The 17,302-nt window shown below is 45.2% G+C and overlaps 2 protein-coding genes across 8 annotated transcripts in view; one reads left to right on the top strand and one right to left on the bottom strand.

Moving 5' to 3' along the window:
* LOC121364733 (probable E3 ubiquitin-protein ligase HERC4) overlaps window positions 1-17,302 on the top strand; it is a 35,227-nt gene that overhangs the window by 11,917 nt on the left and 6,008 nt on the right. For 2 of the 7 annotated variants that reach the window (XM_041488217.1, XM_041488219.1), the window contains 16 exons: window positions 2,700-2,886; window positions 4,560-4,692; window positions 5,361-5,437; window positions 5,978-6,199; window positions 6,944-7,035; window positions 7,632-7,762; window positions 8,550-8,698; window positions 9,013-9,089; window positions 9,402-9,490; window positions 10,556-10,615; window positions 11,170-11,272; window positions 11,427-11,610; window positions 11,923-12,104; window positions 13,207-13,302; window positions 14,487-14,588; window positions 14,687-14,806. In XM_041488217.1, the coding sequence (XP_041344151.1) occupies window positions 5,422-5,437; window positions 5,978-6,199; window positions 6,944-7,035; window positions 7,632-7,762; window positions 8,550-8,698; window positions 9,013-9,089; window positions 9,402-9,490; window positions 10,556-10,615; window positions 11,170-11,272; window positions 11,427-11,610; window positions 11,923-12,104; window positions 13,207-13,302; window positions 14,487-14,588; window positions 14,687-14,806 (1,623 nt within the window). In that variant the 5' untranslated portion in view covers window positions 2,700-2,886; window positions 4,560-4,692; window positions 5,361-5,421. Of the gene's footprint in view, window positions 1-2,699; window positions 2,887-3,003; window positions 3,060-4,559; window positions 4,693-5,360; window positions 5,438-5,977; window positions 6,200-6,943; window positions 7,036-7,631; window positions 7,763-8,549; window positions 8,699-9,012; window positions 9,090-9,401; window positions 9,491-10,555; window positions 10,616-11,169; window positions 11,273-11,426; window positions 11,611-11,922; window positions 12,105-13,206; window positions 13,303-14,486; window positions 14,589-14,686; window positions 14,807-17,302 lie in introns of those variants that run through there. The other 5 variants (XM_041488214.1, XM_041488220.1, XM_041488218.1 and 2 more) reach the window with 3 other exon arrangements.
* Window positions 16,305-17,292, bottom strand: PIGY (phosphatidylinositol glycan anchor biosynthesis class Y). Its single transcript, XM_041488221.1, has 2 exons — window positions 17,151-17,292; window positions 16,305-17,031 (listed from the first exon to the last, which is right to left on the bottom strand). Exon 2 carries the CDS (start codon window positions 16,855-16,857, stop codon window positions 16,627-16,629), a length of 231 nt encoding a protein of 76 aa, XP_041344155.1. The 5' UTR covers window positions 16,858-17,031; window positions 17,151-17,292; the 3' UTR covers window positions 16,305-16,626.

Here is a 17,302-nt window from a genome sequence, read left to right as displayed (position 1 = left end):
GTAAGTGTGGCCAGCAGGACCAGGGCAGGGATTGTCCCTCTGTACCCGGCACCTGGATTGCTGTGTTCAGTTCTGGGCCCCTGACTACAAGAAGGACTTTGAGGTGCTGGAGCATGTCCAGAGAAGAGCAACAAGGCTTTTGAAAGGGCATGTCTTACGAGGAGGGGCTGAGGGAGCTGGGTTTGTTTAGAAGGTTCAGAGGGCACCTCATCCCTCTATACAGCTCCCTGAAAGGAGGTTGCAGTGAGGTGGGGGATCCGTCTCTTCTGCCGTGCCTGCAGTGAGAGAATGAGAGGAAGAGGCTTTAAGCTGAGGCATAGGAAATTCAGACTAGATATTGAAACATTTTTCACTGTTAGGGTTAAAAGTTTCCACTGAGGCACTGGAATTGGTTGCCCTGGGAGATGGTGGAGTCACCATCCCTGGAGGTGTTTAAAAGGCACCTGGATCTGGTGCTGGGTGATGATTTAGTGGTTTAGGGGTTGCAGTGGTAGTGTTGGCTGGATGGTTGAACTTGATGATCTTAAAGGTCTCTTCCAACCTTGATGACTCTATGATTCTTGCCACCCACTCATCCTCAGCTCACACCCACTGGCTGTGGGGGGCTGCAGAACTGCTGGTGAACCTGTCAGGTTCCTTCAGGAGTGGAGGCAAGGAAGAAAAGGAGAGTTGTCTGGTTTCTCTTATCCATTTTTGGGACAACATTGCTTTCTGCTGCCTTCTTTTACCTTAGCCTGTGGCTCCTGCCCTGGAATGGCTCCTGAACAGTCTCCTAAAGTGGGGGGCTGTTGCCACCAGCAGAAACTGGGAATACTCCTCAGGCAGCCCTGGGCAATGTTGCTGTCAAAACAGTGTCCTGAAAGTGCCAAACCTGAAGCACCACGGTGCTGATAAACCCCTCAGGCAGAGGGGCAGCAGGGCAGCACATTCCCTGCCCTCATGCCTGCCTGTGCCTCGGGAGCTGCCATCTCCTGCAGGGCAGGATGGCCAGTCCAGGCCGAGATGGTGTTCAGCCTTGGTGCTGCCAGGGCCTGCGCAGTGGGTGCTGCTTTGGCACTCTGGGGAGGAGAAGAACAGAGGTAGTTGGTGTCCCACACTGTGGTACTGAGGGATTTGGCACTGTCTGGTTTGGCTGAGCCCTGCTGGGTAGCCCCCAGGTCACCGTGTCCCTTCCCATGGAGAGAGCAGCTGGAGCTGTGACTCAGGCCAGCTGAGAGGGGCTGCGAGTTCCCCACGCTCCCAAATCTGCTCTGGAGGCATTGACTCGCTCATGCCTGTTCAGCTGCTGACACTGTGGGAACAGGCTCCCACCACATGCTTCCTTGGCTCCCTGGGGCTCAGCGTGAGACATTCCTCCATTTCTCCTGGGACTATGGTGTCTGCATACATGTCCTTGGATTTCTCCATTCCTCTCACTCTCGAAGTGCTCCGTGCAGTTCTCCTGGGAGAAGAGCTGCCCTCATAAGCAGGCAGTACCCTAGACTCCAGGAGTTTTACATATTTTGGTTGTCAGTTCCAGCTACAAAAACCATTTTGCACAGTTCACCTCTTTTTGCTGTCTCCTGCCAGTTGCCACACACCTGCCTCTCAGGCCCCTAGATTCCTGTTCACCAGAGTATCACAAGCCCAGACACTCTTGGGCAGAGAACCACAGAGAGTTTAATGAACCTGCTTACCAGAGCGAGCCTTTCTTACAAGAAATCACTATCAGCAGTCCACTTGGAGGGAGGAAGAATGTAGCTCTGAAAGGATGACATCAACACTTTCCTTTCTTCCCCTCGAATCTGTTTCTTTCCATGCCAGGCGGGAGGCAGTGCTTGGAGCAGTGTTTTCCTCACAGGGAGGAGTCCTTAGTTCATGCTTTGGTGCAGAAGGACCTCTAGTGTCCCTTCCCAGATGATGCTTTGGCATTACTGCTCTAGCTCGGTATTTCTTGATCTCGACACTTTCCTGCATGCTGTGGAAGGAGATATGATGTGCAAAGTGTGTGTAGGGAACTGGCTGGGAGAGATAAGGCTCCTCCCTGGGCAGAAGTCACTTACTGTATGCCCCAGCCTCACCTTCCATGGCTCCTCCACATCCTTTTTTCTTCACCTCAGGGACCTCTGGGTGCCTCTTTGTGCACCACAGGCTGCTCCATTTAAATACATTACATTAGATGCTCCTGCTGTCTCAGTAATGAATTTTCCACTGAATTTCAGTGAACGCCAGTGTAAATCTGTAGATTCATGTTGTGTTTCTTGGGACTTTTGTAGAGTGCCCCACCAAAATCTCTTCTTAATATTCAGCAGCATAAAATTCTCACAAACAGATTGAATTTAATTAATCAGTGGCAGCTATTATGAATACAACAAAAGTGATCTTATATGTTTTGATCTGTTTCATCACTGACACGGGTATCCCTTATTTCATCACCAAGATTGTCCTACATGCATCACTCCAGTGAGACAGTGTGGGAGGTGAGGCAGGCAGGGTGGTCTTCCTGGGACGGAGGAAGCTCACAGGGTCTTTGAAGGCGGGGGAGATTCAGCAGAGACTATGCGAGAATGGAAGCAGATGGCTTTTAGATGTTGATGTATTTCCAAACCGAGCGTTTCACTTGCGGTTTGACTTCCCCCAGCCAAGCAGCCCCTCTGTGTGTGCGTGGGCTCAGCTGGGATACAGCTGAGCAGCAGAGTAGATCTCTCTACTCTCCACAGGATGGACACGGGCAAGTCACTCTCCGAAGTGAATAATAAAGTCAAAAAGCGCATTCTGCACATGGAAGACCCCGGCATCCCACCCGGGCAGCAGCAGCAGGCTGAGGAGAGCCGGGAGCCCACCGGAGCCTACTAGCCCCCGCCTTTTCACTGCAGGAGTCAGAGTTTCCCAGCTCCGGGCTCCCAGGTATCGGGAATCCCTCCCGCTGCTCCTCCCGCTGCCGCAGCCCCTGATGAGTTTCGGTTTCCATTTCCCCGGTGCGGCGTTCCCGGCGCTGCCCGGGCACTCCCGAGCTGTCGGCGGACGAGGGATGGCGGGGAGACGGCGGCGGCGGCGGGGCCGGGGGCGCGGCACGGGAGGTACGGAGCGGCGGGAGCCACGGTCGGGAGGACGCTGGGAGACCCCCGGGGATGGGTCCGTGCAGGTGGAAGCGCTGGAAGTGCAGCAATCTGCTGGGCGACCCCTCGGGGACGGGGCGTGAGGGGCTTAAAAGGTGTCCCAGTGCGCGGGACTGGAAGGAGGGAGAACGTGCCGGGGAATAGACAGGGATTTTCCTCTCTAGTTCCGTGTCTGATGTGTGACAAGGGTGGGCAGCGAGTCTCCGGAGGTGTTAGGTAAATTAGGGCAGGCTTTGCTGGTGACCGCCTTTCACTCTTGGACATCCTGGGTCTCAGACACTTGTGCTGGAGCACAGCTACGTGCGAGTGACTGAGTCCCTGGTGCCTCTAGGTCGGGAGAGTATCTGCAGCCCCTCAGCTGTAGACAAGGAGGTACTTCCTTCTGCTGTAAAGAGGCAATGAGTGAATTTTCTATCATTGCTTCTCCAGCACTTTGTGAAGTGCTTGACTTGAAGGCATCCTATCCCCAAGTGACAAGTCTGGGGTGGCCAGATGCCTCAGGAAGTGCTTTGTCTCCAAAGTGTGTCAGACACTCTCCACAGGTGTACAAGAGCAACAGACTTCTGCTGATTGTCTTGGGACAATCTTCACTGGTTTGTCTTGAGAGCTGGTGGCACAGCAGCCTAAGAGATGGAGCAAGGTCCTTTGGTGCAGAGTCATCCAGCATGAAACAAGCCAGTGGCTAAGCAGGACACTGAAACCTTAAGGGGCCTGAGAAAATCAGACACACACTTGTCTCCTGTGGAGATTCCAGTTGTGGGTTTCTCTGGGTCTGGATTGAAGACATTTGAGACAGTAGTTCATGTTTGGACTCAGGTGTTTATTATTTCTTACCAGTAAAACAGTCTCACTACTGTGAGTTTGGCAGCTTTTCATTAGAAGGCACAAAACGGCTAAAAGTCTCTTGTTAGAAGGTCTTTTAAGACTAAACTATTCAATTAAGAACTGACACCTAGATTATTTTCCCTTTTAACCCAATAACTGATCCCAAAGAGTTGCAATATGGACTTTTCTGCCCAGTTACAAAATGCCACCCAAACCCATGAAGAAGGAGGAAGAAGAAGCATGAAGAAGAAACTCAGGACAACACCTTGTGCCCTCCATCTTGCTTCCATCTACAACATACTAAAAATCCCAAAACCTAAATTTATCAGCAAGTGATAAACCTACACTACTCTCTATAATCTGTTTCACACTTTTGTGGATTCTAGTCTATCTTGAAGTCTAGGAAGCTTTTTCCATGAATGAGGGTCAAAGTCAGTGCTCCCATGGGGGTCAGGACACCTCAGAGCAGACAGAAATATTCCTGGTGCCCTGGGCTTCCACAGTCTCCCTTCCTCCTGAGAAGCAGAAACTCTTGCTGAAAGCAGTAGCACACTGAGACTTTGGGAAGGGGGCCGAGGTGGTTAAGGTGCCTGCTGCCATAGTGTGACCGTCTGTCTGTCTGTCTGTGTCCTGCAGAGAGCGCACAGTCGCAGAGGAATGAGGAGGTGCACTGCTCAAACCATGATGCAACACATAAGCTCATTCTCTCCCCTAACGGGAAGCTTTCTGAACATTGGGCTAAAGCTTCAGGAAACTGCCCCAAGACAAGGTAAGAAGCTTTCACAGGGTGGAGGTATGGATGGCAATGGTCAGAAATTGCAGCCTGCTTTTCCCCAAGGTAGCATCCAAGAGTTTGAGGCATATTCTTGTTGTAGAGAGAGAACTGGAACACATACCTTCCTAGTATTATCTCCTTTTTTAACCCAGCCAGAAGGGCACAGATTTTGAGGATGATACCAAGATCTGAGCTGCTTGGGATGCACATGAGACAGGTTCCTCTCAAACTTAGTAAGGGGTCAGTAGAACATACCAGAGCAATGCAGATGCCTTGCAAATCACCCATGGCTTGGGAAAACTGCAGGTGAAAGACACAAGCATGTCTGAACCTTACCACCTTCTGATGAAGCTGTCAGGGTAACCATCATCTACAAATGGCCCAGCAGTTTGCTGTGTGACTTTCTTGCCCAGGGCAAGATAACAGAATCAGGCTGAGCATGGTTCTTTTCCAGCTTCACGTGGAGCAAACCACAGTGAAGTCAGCCCAGCTACATCAGGTCAGCATAAGAGAAGGGTGAATCAGCTCACATGTGACCTGTATTTTTCCACATATTTCCTGCTAAAAGTGATAGGGCTTGGTGAGCATACGATCTTTGTCCTTTACTTGGTCTCACAGCACAGCATCTATTTATTTTGATTTTTCTTTCCTTATTTTTGCAGGCTGGTGAAAGAACTGGAAAACCGAATTATTGTTCAAATAGCATGTGGGGACCAGCATGCCATGGCATTATCCAGAGGTAGCCTCTTTCAAGAACACTTTTCCTCCAAACAGGAGTCATGCTTGCTCTGAGAAGGCAGTGTTTGTGCTACTTGCAGTAGTTGGTGACACCACTATAGAGTAATGAGCAGTTGGGGACACCAAGTGCACTGGCTGTCAGTGGTGCTCCTTCCTCCCAGCACCCAGGGATCTGGATCTCTCTATGACTCTCTCGAGTTCCTGAGCACTGCCCCTCCACAAAGGTGTGTTGTGGTGAGCAGATGTGGCTGCCCCACTCTGCAGTCACCAGACTTGCTCATTCTTAAGTTGCAACACCTTTCTGGTAGGGAACTTCTAGCAGGTATGACTTTAGGGGCCTTTATTCTTGCTGTGCTGAGTTACTTGGCAACATGGGACTGTCCCAAACAGGTCAGAAGAAAACAAATTTCGGCACACATGATGTTCTTGCCTTGAAGCTAGGTCCCTGAAAACAGCACTGAGTTTTGCTCCTACTCCCAAAATGCAAATACTCAAGGGAAGCAGTGAAGCTGAGCTGTTTTCTTTTGTTCTGTGTGTGAAGGGGGTGAGCTCTTCACCTGGGGCCAGAACACCCACGGACAGCTTGGAGTGGGGAGCCAAACCACGCTTACTCCTGAACCACAGCTGGTGGAAAGACTAAAGGGCATCCCACTTGCTCAAATTGCTGCTGGAGGAGCTCATAGCACCACTGTGTCACTCTCTGGAGCTGTGTACTCCTGGGGAAAGAACAGTTTTGGACAGCTGGGACTCGGAGACACAAAAGGTAAGAAAGGAGAGTACCAGGAGGGTGTTTTCCTGGTCAGTGAGCTCACCAAATTGCTCCTCACTATTGTCAAGCTCCTGTGGAGCAGGGGTGGGCAGTAAAGTCTTTTGGAGAAAGTACATCTGGAGATGTTCTTTGTTTCCTGACCAGGAAAGGCATACAGGAATGATGTATTTAGTGGTTGTTTTTCTGTAGAGAACTTGCAATCATTTTATGTGGCTAATTGGATAGTGTGGGCCTTTAAAACCTCTGAGGTCTTACACATCTATTTCCACTCCTGTCTCCTCTCCAGGAAGTCTTGCATGAAAGAAATTAATTTTATATTTTTAATAGTCTTTAATTCTCTGTAAACACAAAGTGAGAGAAGAATTTAAATCACCTCTTGTCTTCAAACCTAGAATGCTAGAGAAGACTTGCCCTAGACAGACAGAACATCTAATCTCAATGTGTCCACACCTTGAAAATCAGATATTTTAAAGACAAATACCACTTGGCAAGCAGATAGGGAAGTACTGCGTTTTGTTTCAGACCAAAGTAAATGAAAATAAAGTAATATGAAAAACACAGAACATTATGAGAAAGAATATATTATACTGGAGGAAAAACAACCCAAACCCAAGCTGTATTTACATTAATTGCTGTGAGAGAGGGCTGAAAAACACTTAATACTCCTGTCTTCTAATTTTTTCTGTATATGAGACCCTCCAGTACTCTTTCAATCTAGCAGTATTATCTTTTTTCCAGACAGGGACTGTCCAACATATGTTGTAGCTTTAGAGCACTGGAAGACTGTATTTATCTCATGTGGAGCAGATCATACTGCAGTTCTCTCCAAGGTGAGTCTGAAGTGGAAAGTCAGCATCTGAGACCTCACCTTGTGAGAAAAGATACACTGCTAAAAGAGAGAGAGATGAAGAAAAGACATGGAGAAATTGGGATGGTAATGCATGCTTTCACCTAAGCCTGAAGGCGATACCCAAGGGATGTTTTCTAAGCTTTTGGGAAAACTGGTCTTTTCTCATATTCCTGTCACCTTCATGCAACCTTTGGCAAGGATATGGTGAATGGGAATCCTGAGGCAAAAAGATCCAGTTCAACTCCCAGTACTTTATGAATTTTTTTATTTTTATAGTATATTGGGGACTTCAGAAGATGTGAATGACATGCAATTCACTAGGGTATACTCATACAAGTAAAATTCTTAAGCAACAGGGAGTTATTCTCCAAAGTTAAATTGCTTTTCTCATGAGCTAAATGATTTGGATTTTCCAGTGTGTGATCTGACTGGATACAAAGGGAGCCCTCCTCATGTTGGAATCAGGGATGTTTTGAATCAAGTAACACATAACATGTTTTGCTGGCCCTCATTCTTGGTTGTGACCATTTGATTGCTGTTAATAATGCAGTGATCCTGTTTGTTCTTCGTTTCAAGGAGGGGCTGGTGTGCACCTTTGGAGCAGGAGGATCTGGCCAGCTGGGTCACAACTCCACCCAGAATGAACTCCTGCCTCGTGTGGTGGCTGAGCTGTGGGGAGCAAGGGTTTCATGCATTGCCTGTGGCAGGTGGGATGTGCCAGTGACTTGTCTTTTAAGGTCAAGGCCTTTGGGGAATCACTGAAGAACAGCAGGGAGGAGGTCACCAAGATGTTCAAATGCCTGTATCACAATAGGTCAGCACTGTCAGAGTATCCATCCACTGTTCAAGTATAAGCCACCCTGCTGCCACAGCCCCAGTGAGAGCAGCACCCTCAGTCCCTGGTGAGCAGTGGGAGAGAGCTGCAAAATGCACCAGAGAAGCCCTTGGTCTTTTTCTCTTTTAATAAACAATACACTGGGTTTGTACTGGGTTCCAAAGGGCAAAGGACTGTCAAAAACCTGCATCAGGAGAGTCACTGAATTCCCAGCCAGACTGACAAACTGGTTGGTTCTTAATTGAAAGAATTGAAGAGCAGTGATAATTACCCAGTTTCACTTTGCCCTTCTGGAACTGGGCCAGAAAAAGTCTCCTGCCAACTCACCTGGGCTTGGTATCAGGCTCAGCAGCACAGAAACTGCATGTTGAAAACAGAAGGGTGTGAAGCAAGCATGTTGTAACTATTTTTATATATGGAACCAAGGTAAATCACAAACATTAGAGGATAGTATAGGAAATCTGAGTCCATATGTGTCTTTATTGCTGAATGTTTATGCAATGAAGAGTTGTAACACTGTGGTTAAAGGATTCTTTATCTAGACTGTCAGGACTTTTAAAGACAAGCTTCAGGTGTACACTCTGAAAATGTATTTGTAAATTTTATTCTGTTTTGCCCTGTGATTTTCACTTATTATGACTTTTTTTTTCCCTGAGCAGACAACACACCCTGGTCTATGTCCGTTCCTTGGACAAATTCTATTTCTTTGGTTCTGATGGTGAAGGACAACTGGAAGATGAGAGGAAGCCCAGTCAGTTGATACCACTTCCCATCAATTCACCAGTGAATACTGGAGAATCCTGCCAGAGTAATGACCACTGCAGATGTATACAATCTGTATTTGTTTCTTCCATGGAGATGTTTGCTTTCTTGATTTCATGTTTACACTGAAAGGCAAACATTTTGTCTCATGCTTGCTTGGCCATCCCAACAAATTCTGCCAGGAGTTATTCCATTTGCTGCTAGATTATCATGGGTAATGGTCTCATGGAATCAAACTTTCAAACAAATAACTACTTTATGAAGGGGTGTTTTACTGTTCCACTTTTGTGCACTTAACTCTCTGAAGATAATGACTGTCTCTTCAAATGTTCCTACAACAGTCTCTTTGTTCTTTCACAGAAAAGGGTGCTTCAGAAAAGGGGATTAAAATTACTAAAGCAGTACTACAAAGTTTTGCCCGTTGCAAGGAGAACAAGGTATGTGCACATTTGGTCATAGCTTCTGATTTTACCACTGTCCACATTACTGCTGGAAACATTTGGATTTTTGAACGTGCTTGTAGCATTTCAGTTTTATATGTGTCTATTGCAGATTTTTCTGTGCTTTACCTACAGACTTAACTTGTATTGCAGTTATATATGTTCTGTGGTTAATGCATATGGATCATGCTGGATGACCATTAATTTGTTCATACTTAGGCTGAAATCTTGTTATGATTGGATTGGAAAAAAAATAATCCCATCTGCTGCAATTTAAATTTTGTCAATGTTTTAATGTATTTCACCCAGAATTTGTATTTGAATGGAATTGCCACTCTGGAGGATAAAGAAGTGGATGCATGGATTTCTAATTCTAAATGTTTTAGGAGTATAAAAAGGTAAATCAGAAACTTGCTATTTGGGTTCATTTGTGGTTTTTTCCCTGTTGCATGATTTTCTCTACAAATTATTGTTCTTCGGAGGCTATTGTAGGAACTGCTGTTCAAGAATTTAGCCAAGGCACAATCTTGTACCTTGGCACAAAGTTCATGAGGAGCTGACAAGTTAAATCAATGAAAGACCCTGCCTGCAGACCAAGGCCTTGTGCAAAAAGCCTAATCCAGAGTACCCAAACTGGAATGCTGTGCCAGCATTTAAAAATTAGTGGTCACTTCTTTAATTACCCATTTTCAAAAGCAATATGTATATATACCACTGTGGTATGCCTTACATTTATAGTCTTTCACAGGTTTTATATGGGAGGTTTTTTCCTTTGGAAAAGTCTGACTGCAGCTGCTGATTTTGAGCATTTCAAAAGCTTGGCTAACTTGGAATGGCTAACTATATGTTTCCCTGACCACATTTAGAACAGTTTGGGTCATGTGAAAAGTGGTGGTTGAGAGGGTGAAAGAGAGGGTTCTTTCCAGATCTCAGTAGGAAAGGCCTGACAGCAAATTGCTTGATAAAACAGCTACTTCAATAAGAACAGAACCAGAAATATTGTATGTTAGTAAGTCTGATGTCCCTTCAGGTTCTGGGAACCCAGCTTTTGTGCAGTAGTAAATTGATAGCCTGATGGATTTTCCCTTCACGTGCTGTCCGTGGAGGAGATTCTCCTCCCTCCCATGTAGCAGTGCCTTTTATTTCGTACAACAAACAAAAGCAGCTAATGATCTGACCTGTGAGGAGAAGAATGTCCATGATAACACTCACCAGAATGGAACACTGGCTGGCATGGGGCAGAACCTTGAGCAGGTTCCCTTACAAGGCCCAGGAGAGCAGAGGTGGCTTGCCAAAGATCAGTAACTCCTTGAGTACAACGTCTTCTGCAACCCTGGCAGGGAAGTGGTGCTAAGAAAAGTTTTGTGTGGTCAGGTGCAGACACCCTTGTACACATTTTTTGTCTTTCAGAGTTAAAAATCTAAAGTTGAAGGGACTGACTTTTTGGTTTTTTTTACTATCAGGGCTATCAGACTGATCTTTTCATCTGAGGCTTGCATCAATGGAAGCTTCCTGGACAAAAGGTAGTACGCACTGACTTAGACATAACAGAATATATTGTAAACTGACTAAAATGTGTTATTTTAGGTCACATATGTAGAAAAGATTAGTTTTATCTGAATTTGCAAAAAGCAAGTCTTTATTCTTCAAAGCTCAAACTAATATTAAAATTTTTATAGCCCTGGTCCCACTGAAATGTGCTAGAGAAACTCACATTTTAGAAGATTATCCTGTAGTGATATTTGGCAGATGATGATAATCCTCTTATGCAATATTACAGCTCTCAAAGGATCCTTAATAGCTCCTTCTGGGACTGAAGTGGAAGTCATTTTAGGGTGAAATACAGGAGTCTACCATTAATAGTTCACAGCCACACAAGACAGAAAGGACAGGATGTTAATCAAGTCACATAATAGTGGCTTGTGTTGTCTGTCTTCTTAGAACACATGAAATTATACCTACAGGAGCTGGGCCTGAACTTTCCAAGTATTTTCTGATATTACAATGATTCTGATATTACAATGCTTCATTATTCAGAAGAAAAATTATTTAGTGTTCTTTTTTTATGTTGTGATAGGGACAAACATTTCAAAACTTCCAAAGAGGTCTCAGGCATAGACATGTCAGAAGTGAAACGTTTTTATGAGAAGATCAGTAAAAAACAAAGAGTCTACGAGGAGGTAAGGATTTGATATAAGGATGCTCACTACACAGATACTAAGGAGCTTTGGATTTGTGCATGAAACATAAGAATTTCATGCTAACCTAATTACTTTGGCAAAACATAATTGCATTTTAACCCTTGTCTCTTTTTAATTTTTTTCCCCTCTGAAGGTGCAAATGGGGATTAGGAACTTAATGCCATCATTGTCTTCCTCTCCCATCTCACCTGAAAATTTCAGAGTCTACTTGATCCTGCCTTTCCTTCTAACGGAGAAGGATGAATTCTCTGTGCTTTCTCTGATTGTTCTGGCTGAAGCCATCATGAAGCTCCAGCCAGAAGGCCTGCAAACTCTTGGTAGGGTTTTATGATGGTAGAACTGAATTATTTAAATGCTTGGTCATTTTCTGCTGCAGAACAAGTGTTATTATCCCTGATGTAATGTGTTCCAGAGCTTGAAATAATTGCTTTTGATAGACATAGAAATATGGGAACTATGCAGCAAGGAATTTTAAAAATTCTGTCCGAGTTTTAATAGTTTTTATAGTGCAAGCTTAAACTTTTTTCTTTTTGTTTAATTCATTTGATAAAAAGAGAAAAAGCAGCTCCATCCACAAATTTCAGTGATCTGTATGTTACCTGTGACCTCACTAGCTGTTTTCTTTACAGAATGTCTATGGTCAAATCTAGAAACATCCTTTTTCAAGGAGCTGGTCATTCTGTATCAGAGGGCTTCCCAGGAAGTTCTGTTCTCATTTGTCCAGGACTTCAAAGCCACGGGGCCAAGCCGCCTCTTCAACCTGAACCCGTTTGAAACTGGGCCTCTGCAAATATTGCAGATGCTTTACCAGGTGAGAAGGTGCTTGGATCCCAATTAGACAGGGTGCCTCAATGTAGCCTAGAGTATTTTAATACTTCTCACTTGTTGAATTCTCTGGGTTTGACACTGCTTCAGCAATCTCTTTGGCTCTACACCAGCACAGTTTTGAAGAAGTCCTGCTCGAGTTGTGCCAAACTGACCCTCTGTAGAAATTAAGAGCTGAAGCATGTTATAGCCCTGGCAGGGGGAAAAATGCTTTCAGTGGTGTCAGGAGTGCATCCATTGATGCCTACACAGTTATGGATGTGGTGTCCTCTACGTAACATGCCCATTCCCCTTTCTGCTGGCGAGATCCCTCACCCCAGTAACTGCTCAGAGCATTTAAAAGACAACCTATCTGCTTGGCACATTGTGGCTGCCACAGACATGCTCTGTCATGCTTTAAGAGCCCATTAACCTGACAAATTCTCTGGGACAGCAGCATTAGAACACCTTTAGCTGTACATGAACAAGGGAAACAAAGGAAGCAATAACTGTGTTCTTCTGGACAACCATACTTTCCCTCCACATTCCTGTGGAGATATTCAAAGTATATGGAAGTTAAGAGCTTGAGCACACAGTATAAATCAGAGAGACTTGTTAAATTTTGTTCAGACTTGAATATCCTTTTGGCTGAGAATGCAGAATTTGGCCTCAAAGTTTAGACTGTCAAATTTGTATTTATGCAGATAAATAAACTAAAAAATGCAGCAGGCCCACTCCTCTGTAAATGATTACATTATTTGGAGTTTTAAATGTTCACTGTCCCCCTGCAAGCATCTTTTCCAGGCAACAAGCAGGAACATGAATAGGGAACTGCAGAAACATGAAAGACACTCCAAGGGAAATACACTTTTTCCAATGGAGTCCTGCTAAGAGATCTTAATTGTAGATGAAAATTGCTTTCCTGCTAGTTTATACATGGCTTTCTAAGACTTCTCACTGTGGAGCACTGTGCTTCTTGAGCACTTTTATCCTGTAACTTCTGTGCAGGGTCTCAGAACCCTTTCTGAAGAAAGCTCTGTCAGTCCTGTCCTGCCAGACAGACACAGCTCACTAGTTCTGCTGCTGATATATTGCATGTTTCAATGCAGGTGAACTCCAGAACTGGTTTTGGAGTACATGAAAGCATCTTCCATGTACATGTGATGAGAGAGATTATCAACATATGTTCATTCTTCAATATAGTAGTAAGTATAAATCTGACCAGCAATGCAAAACACTCTTTATTCTTTTATTTCAATAGTTTATATACATATATATATATATGGAAGTCAACTCTAGAGACTAACCCAGCACATCTCAAAGGCATTTCATTTTCCCTAGTTCTCCAAAGTTCTAAATTATGCAAGCCCTTTACCATCCCAGTGTTCCAGCAGCTACAATAGAGCTTTTCCTGAGATGGTCCCTGGTTCTGAGAGTTGGAGCTGCCCTCCAGCATCTTAAGCAGCTCTGTTTGCTTTGCACTAGTAATCACTGTGAAATAGAAGCACGAGGGATGGTTGCTATACTTTGTGTTACTCTGGATTTTATTATGTTTAATTAAGAGAAATCTTTTGAGGTGTCTTTAAACTTTTATTTAGAAATCCTGTTGAGCATTTCAATGTACTTACATCTTAAAACAAAGCCGTGGTAATAAAAAATAATCTGTGGCATTTCTTGATACAGAGTGAGAATTAGCTACCAAATGCAGTCAGTGTCAGAGGAAGCAGTATGAAATGGAAATGTGCATAGTAGGGGTTTCCTTTGGCAAAAAAAACTTTCACGCAACTTGGCTGGAATTTGTAGAGCAACTGACTAATTCCTTCATAAGCTTTTGTTTGCTAATGTACCAATTTTGTACCAATTAACCAGGGTGGAGGAGGAGGTTTGAGCAACAGCATAGAATCAAAAGCCAGTTAGGATGTTACCTGAAGTTGGTGCCTTATCACACTGGAGGTATAACACTTTAAATCAGATTATTTTTAGACCAGTATCTATTTTTGGTATTACATATAATAAACCCATCAGTTTTTAAAAACAATATACCATAATCTGAGTATCCACGACATTTTGGTTTAGCTGTATTATGGAAGATGCTGTTAAAATCACTCTCTCTGTTTTATTCTAGAGGCACTACTGTAGACAAGTGTCTGTCTGCACAGAGAGTAACATTAGATACCTCTCTCTGCTTCACACTCACAGGAGTGTGTAGGAGCTGTTTTTAGGATGTGAACCTCTGTTAGTGCAGTGCTCATGCACACAAGGGCTCATTTCAGAGACACAGAAGTTTGCCAGGGTACAGACTGGCAGTTCAGTTTGCAGACATGTCCCTGAACTCCGGTTTCACAAGGGAAAATCAGCATGTCTTTTCCTTCCTTCCTTGTCCTTTCAGGCAGTCCTACAGCAGCTGAGCAAGTACCCATGCATCTTTGACAGGGAAAACAAGATACGCCTTCATATTACAGAATGCAAGGCTCTGGCCAAAGTCTTTACTGTAAGTGCAACCAATTTTGTTACCAATCAGAAGAGATAAATACACTGCGAACACTGCTAACAGACTATTACTTCAATCCTTGGATGCCCCTTATCCAGATACCCTTTATAGGGACCCCTGAGGCATGGAATTTTTGCGTCAGAAGACAATACCTTCTCCAAGACATGTGGAAAAATTTAAAATCTGCCTCAAACCAAGATTTCAGGAAGAAGTTAAAGGTAAGATACTACATTATATTACTTGTTAGCTCTGAGTATCTTGCTGCAGTGTTCCTTGATTTTCAGTGTTACTGCATATTGGTACAAGGGTTTCAGTATCTTCTGAGCATACAGCGAAAGAACTGCTCCTCAAATTATTGTAAAACATGTTCCACAGATGGTGTAGAGTAAATCTGGAGGTAGTATTTTACATCCTTATTCCATGCAGCTTTGTTGGCATAAGTTAAGTGCAAGTGGCAGTGAGATTGCTTTGGGGTAATGGAATAGAATTGCCCAGTTGTCAAAGTCCAGTCCTGTTGCTGCTAGACTGACTTTTGAGACTTCCTACTAGTACATTAAAACCCCAGCATCTGGGGAACCAGCCAGAGGGGACAGTAAGCAACACAGCCACGAAATTACATTTCTCTCATGGTGATGCTGTCTGAAGGGAAAGGAAGGATAGTGCTGCCAGAGAGATGGGCATCTGATTACAATACTGCTGTCTCCACGTGCCTTTAATCTGTGGCTTCCACACAGATCCGAAGGTTGTGGCAGTTGCGTTTCCCGCAGGAATGGCAATGCTGGCCCTGCCCTGCAGAACCATCAGCTGCCTGACATGGGAGCAGGACCTGCCCAGAGCAGAGTTCAGCTCAGGGACCACGTGCCCTACCTGTCACCAGCACAAAGTCTGGCACCACACCTGCACCACAGGAGCTTGGTGCCCTGATGCTTTCCATGTTAGCTTTCTTGCCAACCAGAGCTGTCAAAGCTTTTCTTTCCCATTTACTTAGGAGAAGATTCACAATGGCTCCCAGAGCTACCTTTCCTTCCTGGTTCCTCACTGCACCTCACTATTTGAGAGAGGCATTTATTTACAGAGGCAGTGAGGGTGTGCTCTGTACTGTTCTCTAGATTTCAAGTCTCCACCTATTGTACAAGCTTTGACAAACAGCTGCTCTTAGCTCAAGTCAGCCTTTGGGCACACCTCTTGTGAGCACTGCCTTTCACATTGTGCATCACAGTATTATTTACCCAGCAGCAGCCTGAAAAATATAACTGCACTGTTAGTATCCCACAGCACTTACAGCCTGGTGCAGCATTTACAACTTGGTGCTTCCTTTCTGCATTTTTCAGCAGGTAAAGGACACAAAGGTGTTTTGTATTGCGAATACAAACTACCCAAAAGCAAAACATAAAAAATAAACCTTCACTGTAGCATTGACCTGCCCCCTTCATAGCTGTGTCCTGTTGAAAAGTTTTTAAGACAATACTGAGAACTTGGCCTGTGGCACTCTCATCATGGCCAAAAAGAAAAGATCTGCAGGTACTGCACATACAGACATGGGTATCATCCAAGAAAGAAATGTCTTAATTTGACTCATCTCAAGTCTTCTAATTAAACACCAGCCTGATTTATTTTAATTTTTGCTCTTCTGACAGTAAGACAAACATATTTCAGTACACACATCTGGCTAAAAACCCCCAAAGCTCTCAAACAGAGATTCATATCACTGCATGCTTTAATTTTAATTTCGTTTATTCGGTCAGGGTACAGTTCTTCCTCATGAAAACTAAGGTTCTAATTAGTGTCACTACAAATGCACAGCACTCTTGAAAGGATAAAACAGAGGGAATTAGTGCTTCTTATTACTCCTACTCTTCATCTGCATTAGCAGTAGTTAACAGTGGGCTGCTGCTTCATACAGTTCCAGATCTTACCAGGAAAATTATGCCAGTCACAAGTGTCAGAAGGAAACTCTCTCCAATGAACTGCAATACTTGATGAGATTAAACAAATTATGTTGATTTAGAGAAGCCCAGGGGTTAGCAAAGGCATTGCACTAGTTATGCCTAAAAAGCTTAATCCCCATCCAGGTCCACAGGTGAAAGAACACATAAACTGGTACTGTAACAGGAAGGAGCAGGCTGTAGAAACACAGGCTGGCTGTGCTGGTGCAGCCCTGGGGGAAGTTTTCGTCTACGCTGGCCGAGTAGAACAGGCCTGCCAGGGACAGGAGGGGAACGAGCACAGTCAGCGTGGGCAGGGAGGGCAGCAGCCCTGCTCCGGCCATCAGGCCCCGTTACCGCCGTGCCCGGCGGCTCCTCACGGCTGCTCCGAGCCCTCGGCCGGCGGCTTCTGGTGCGTCCTCCTGGCAGCCTCCGGAACCATGTTCGGGATGCCGTCGATGATGGGGTACGCGATGCCCAGCTCCTCGTTAATGAGCTCGTTCGTAGCTTCTTCGTACCTGGTCAGCCAAGTCGGTGTGGGGAGGTGGGGGAGAAAAAGCCAAGCGAAAACATGAGGAGCAGGGACTAACCTGGGTTTGCCCGGGGCTGGGGCGCAGCTCCCCCGCCCCATCCTCACCTCAGCGGCCGCTTGGAGAGCGGGCACACCAGGAAGCGCAGCAATGATGGCTCCAGGGGCTGCGGACGCGCTGAGCCGGAGCCCGAGTCTGAGCCGGAGCCCGAGCTCGAACCCGAGCCCTGCTCCCGCTCCTGCTGTGGAGCACGGTGGCA

Source organism: Pyrgilauda ruficollis, unplaced genomic scaffold (genome assembly GCF_017590135.1).
Source record: "Pyrgilauda ruficollis isolate IOZ18807 unplaced genomic scaffold, ASM1759013v1 scaffold89, whole genome shotgun sequence".
In the NCBI taxonomy this organism is placed as follows: Eukaryota; Metazoa; Chordata; class Aves; order Passeriformes; family Passeridae; genus Pyrgilauda; species Pyrgilauda ruficollis.
Note: the sequence above shows the minus strand (reverse complement) of the source record. Positions and strands in the feature narration are given on the sequence as shown.

Excerpts from the sequence above, each read along its gene's own strand:
- PIGY (XM_041488221.1), bottom strand. The coding sequence starts at position 16,857 with ATGGCCGGAGCAGGGCTGCTGCCCTCCCTGCCCACGCTGACTGTGCTC.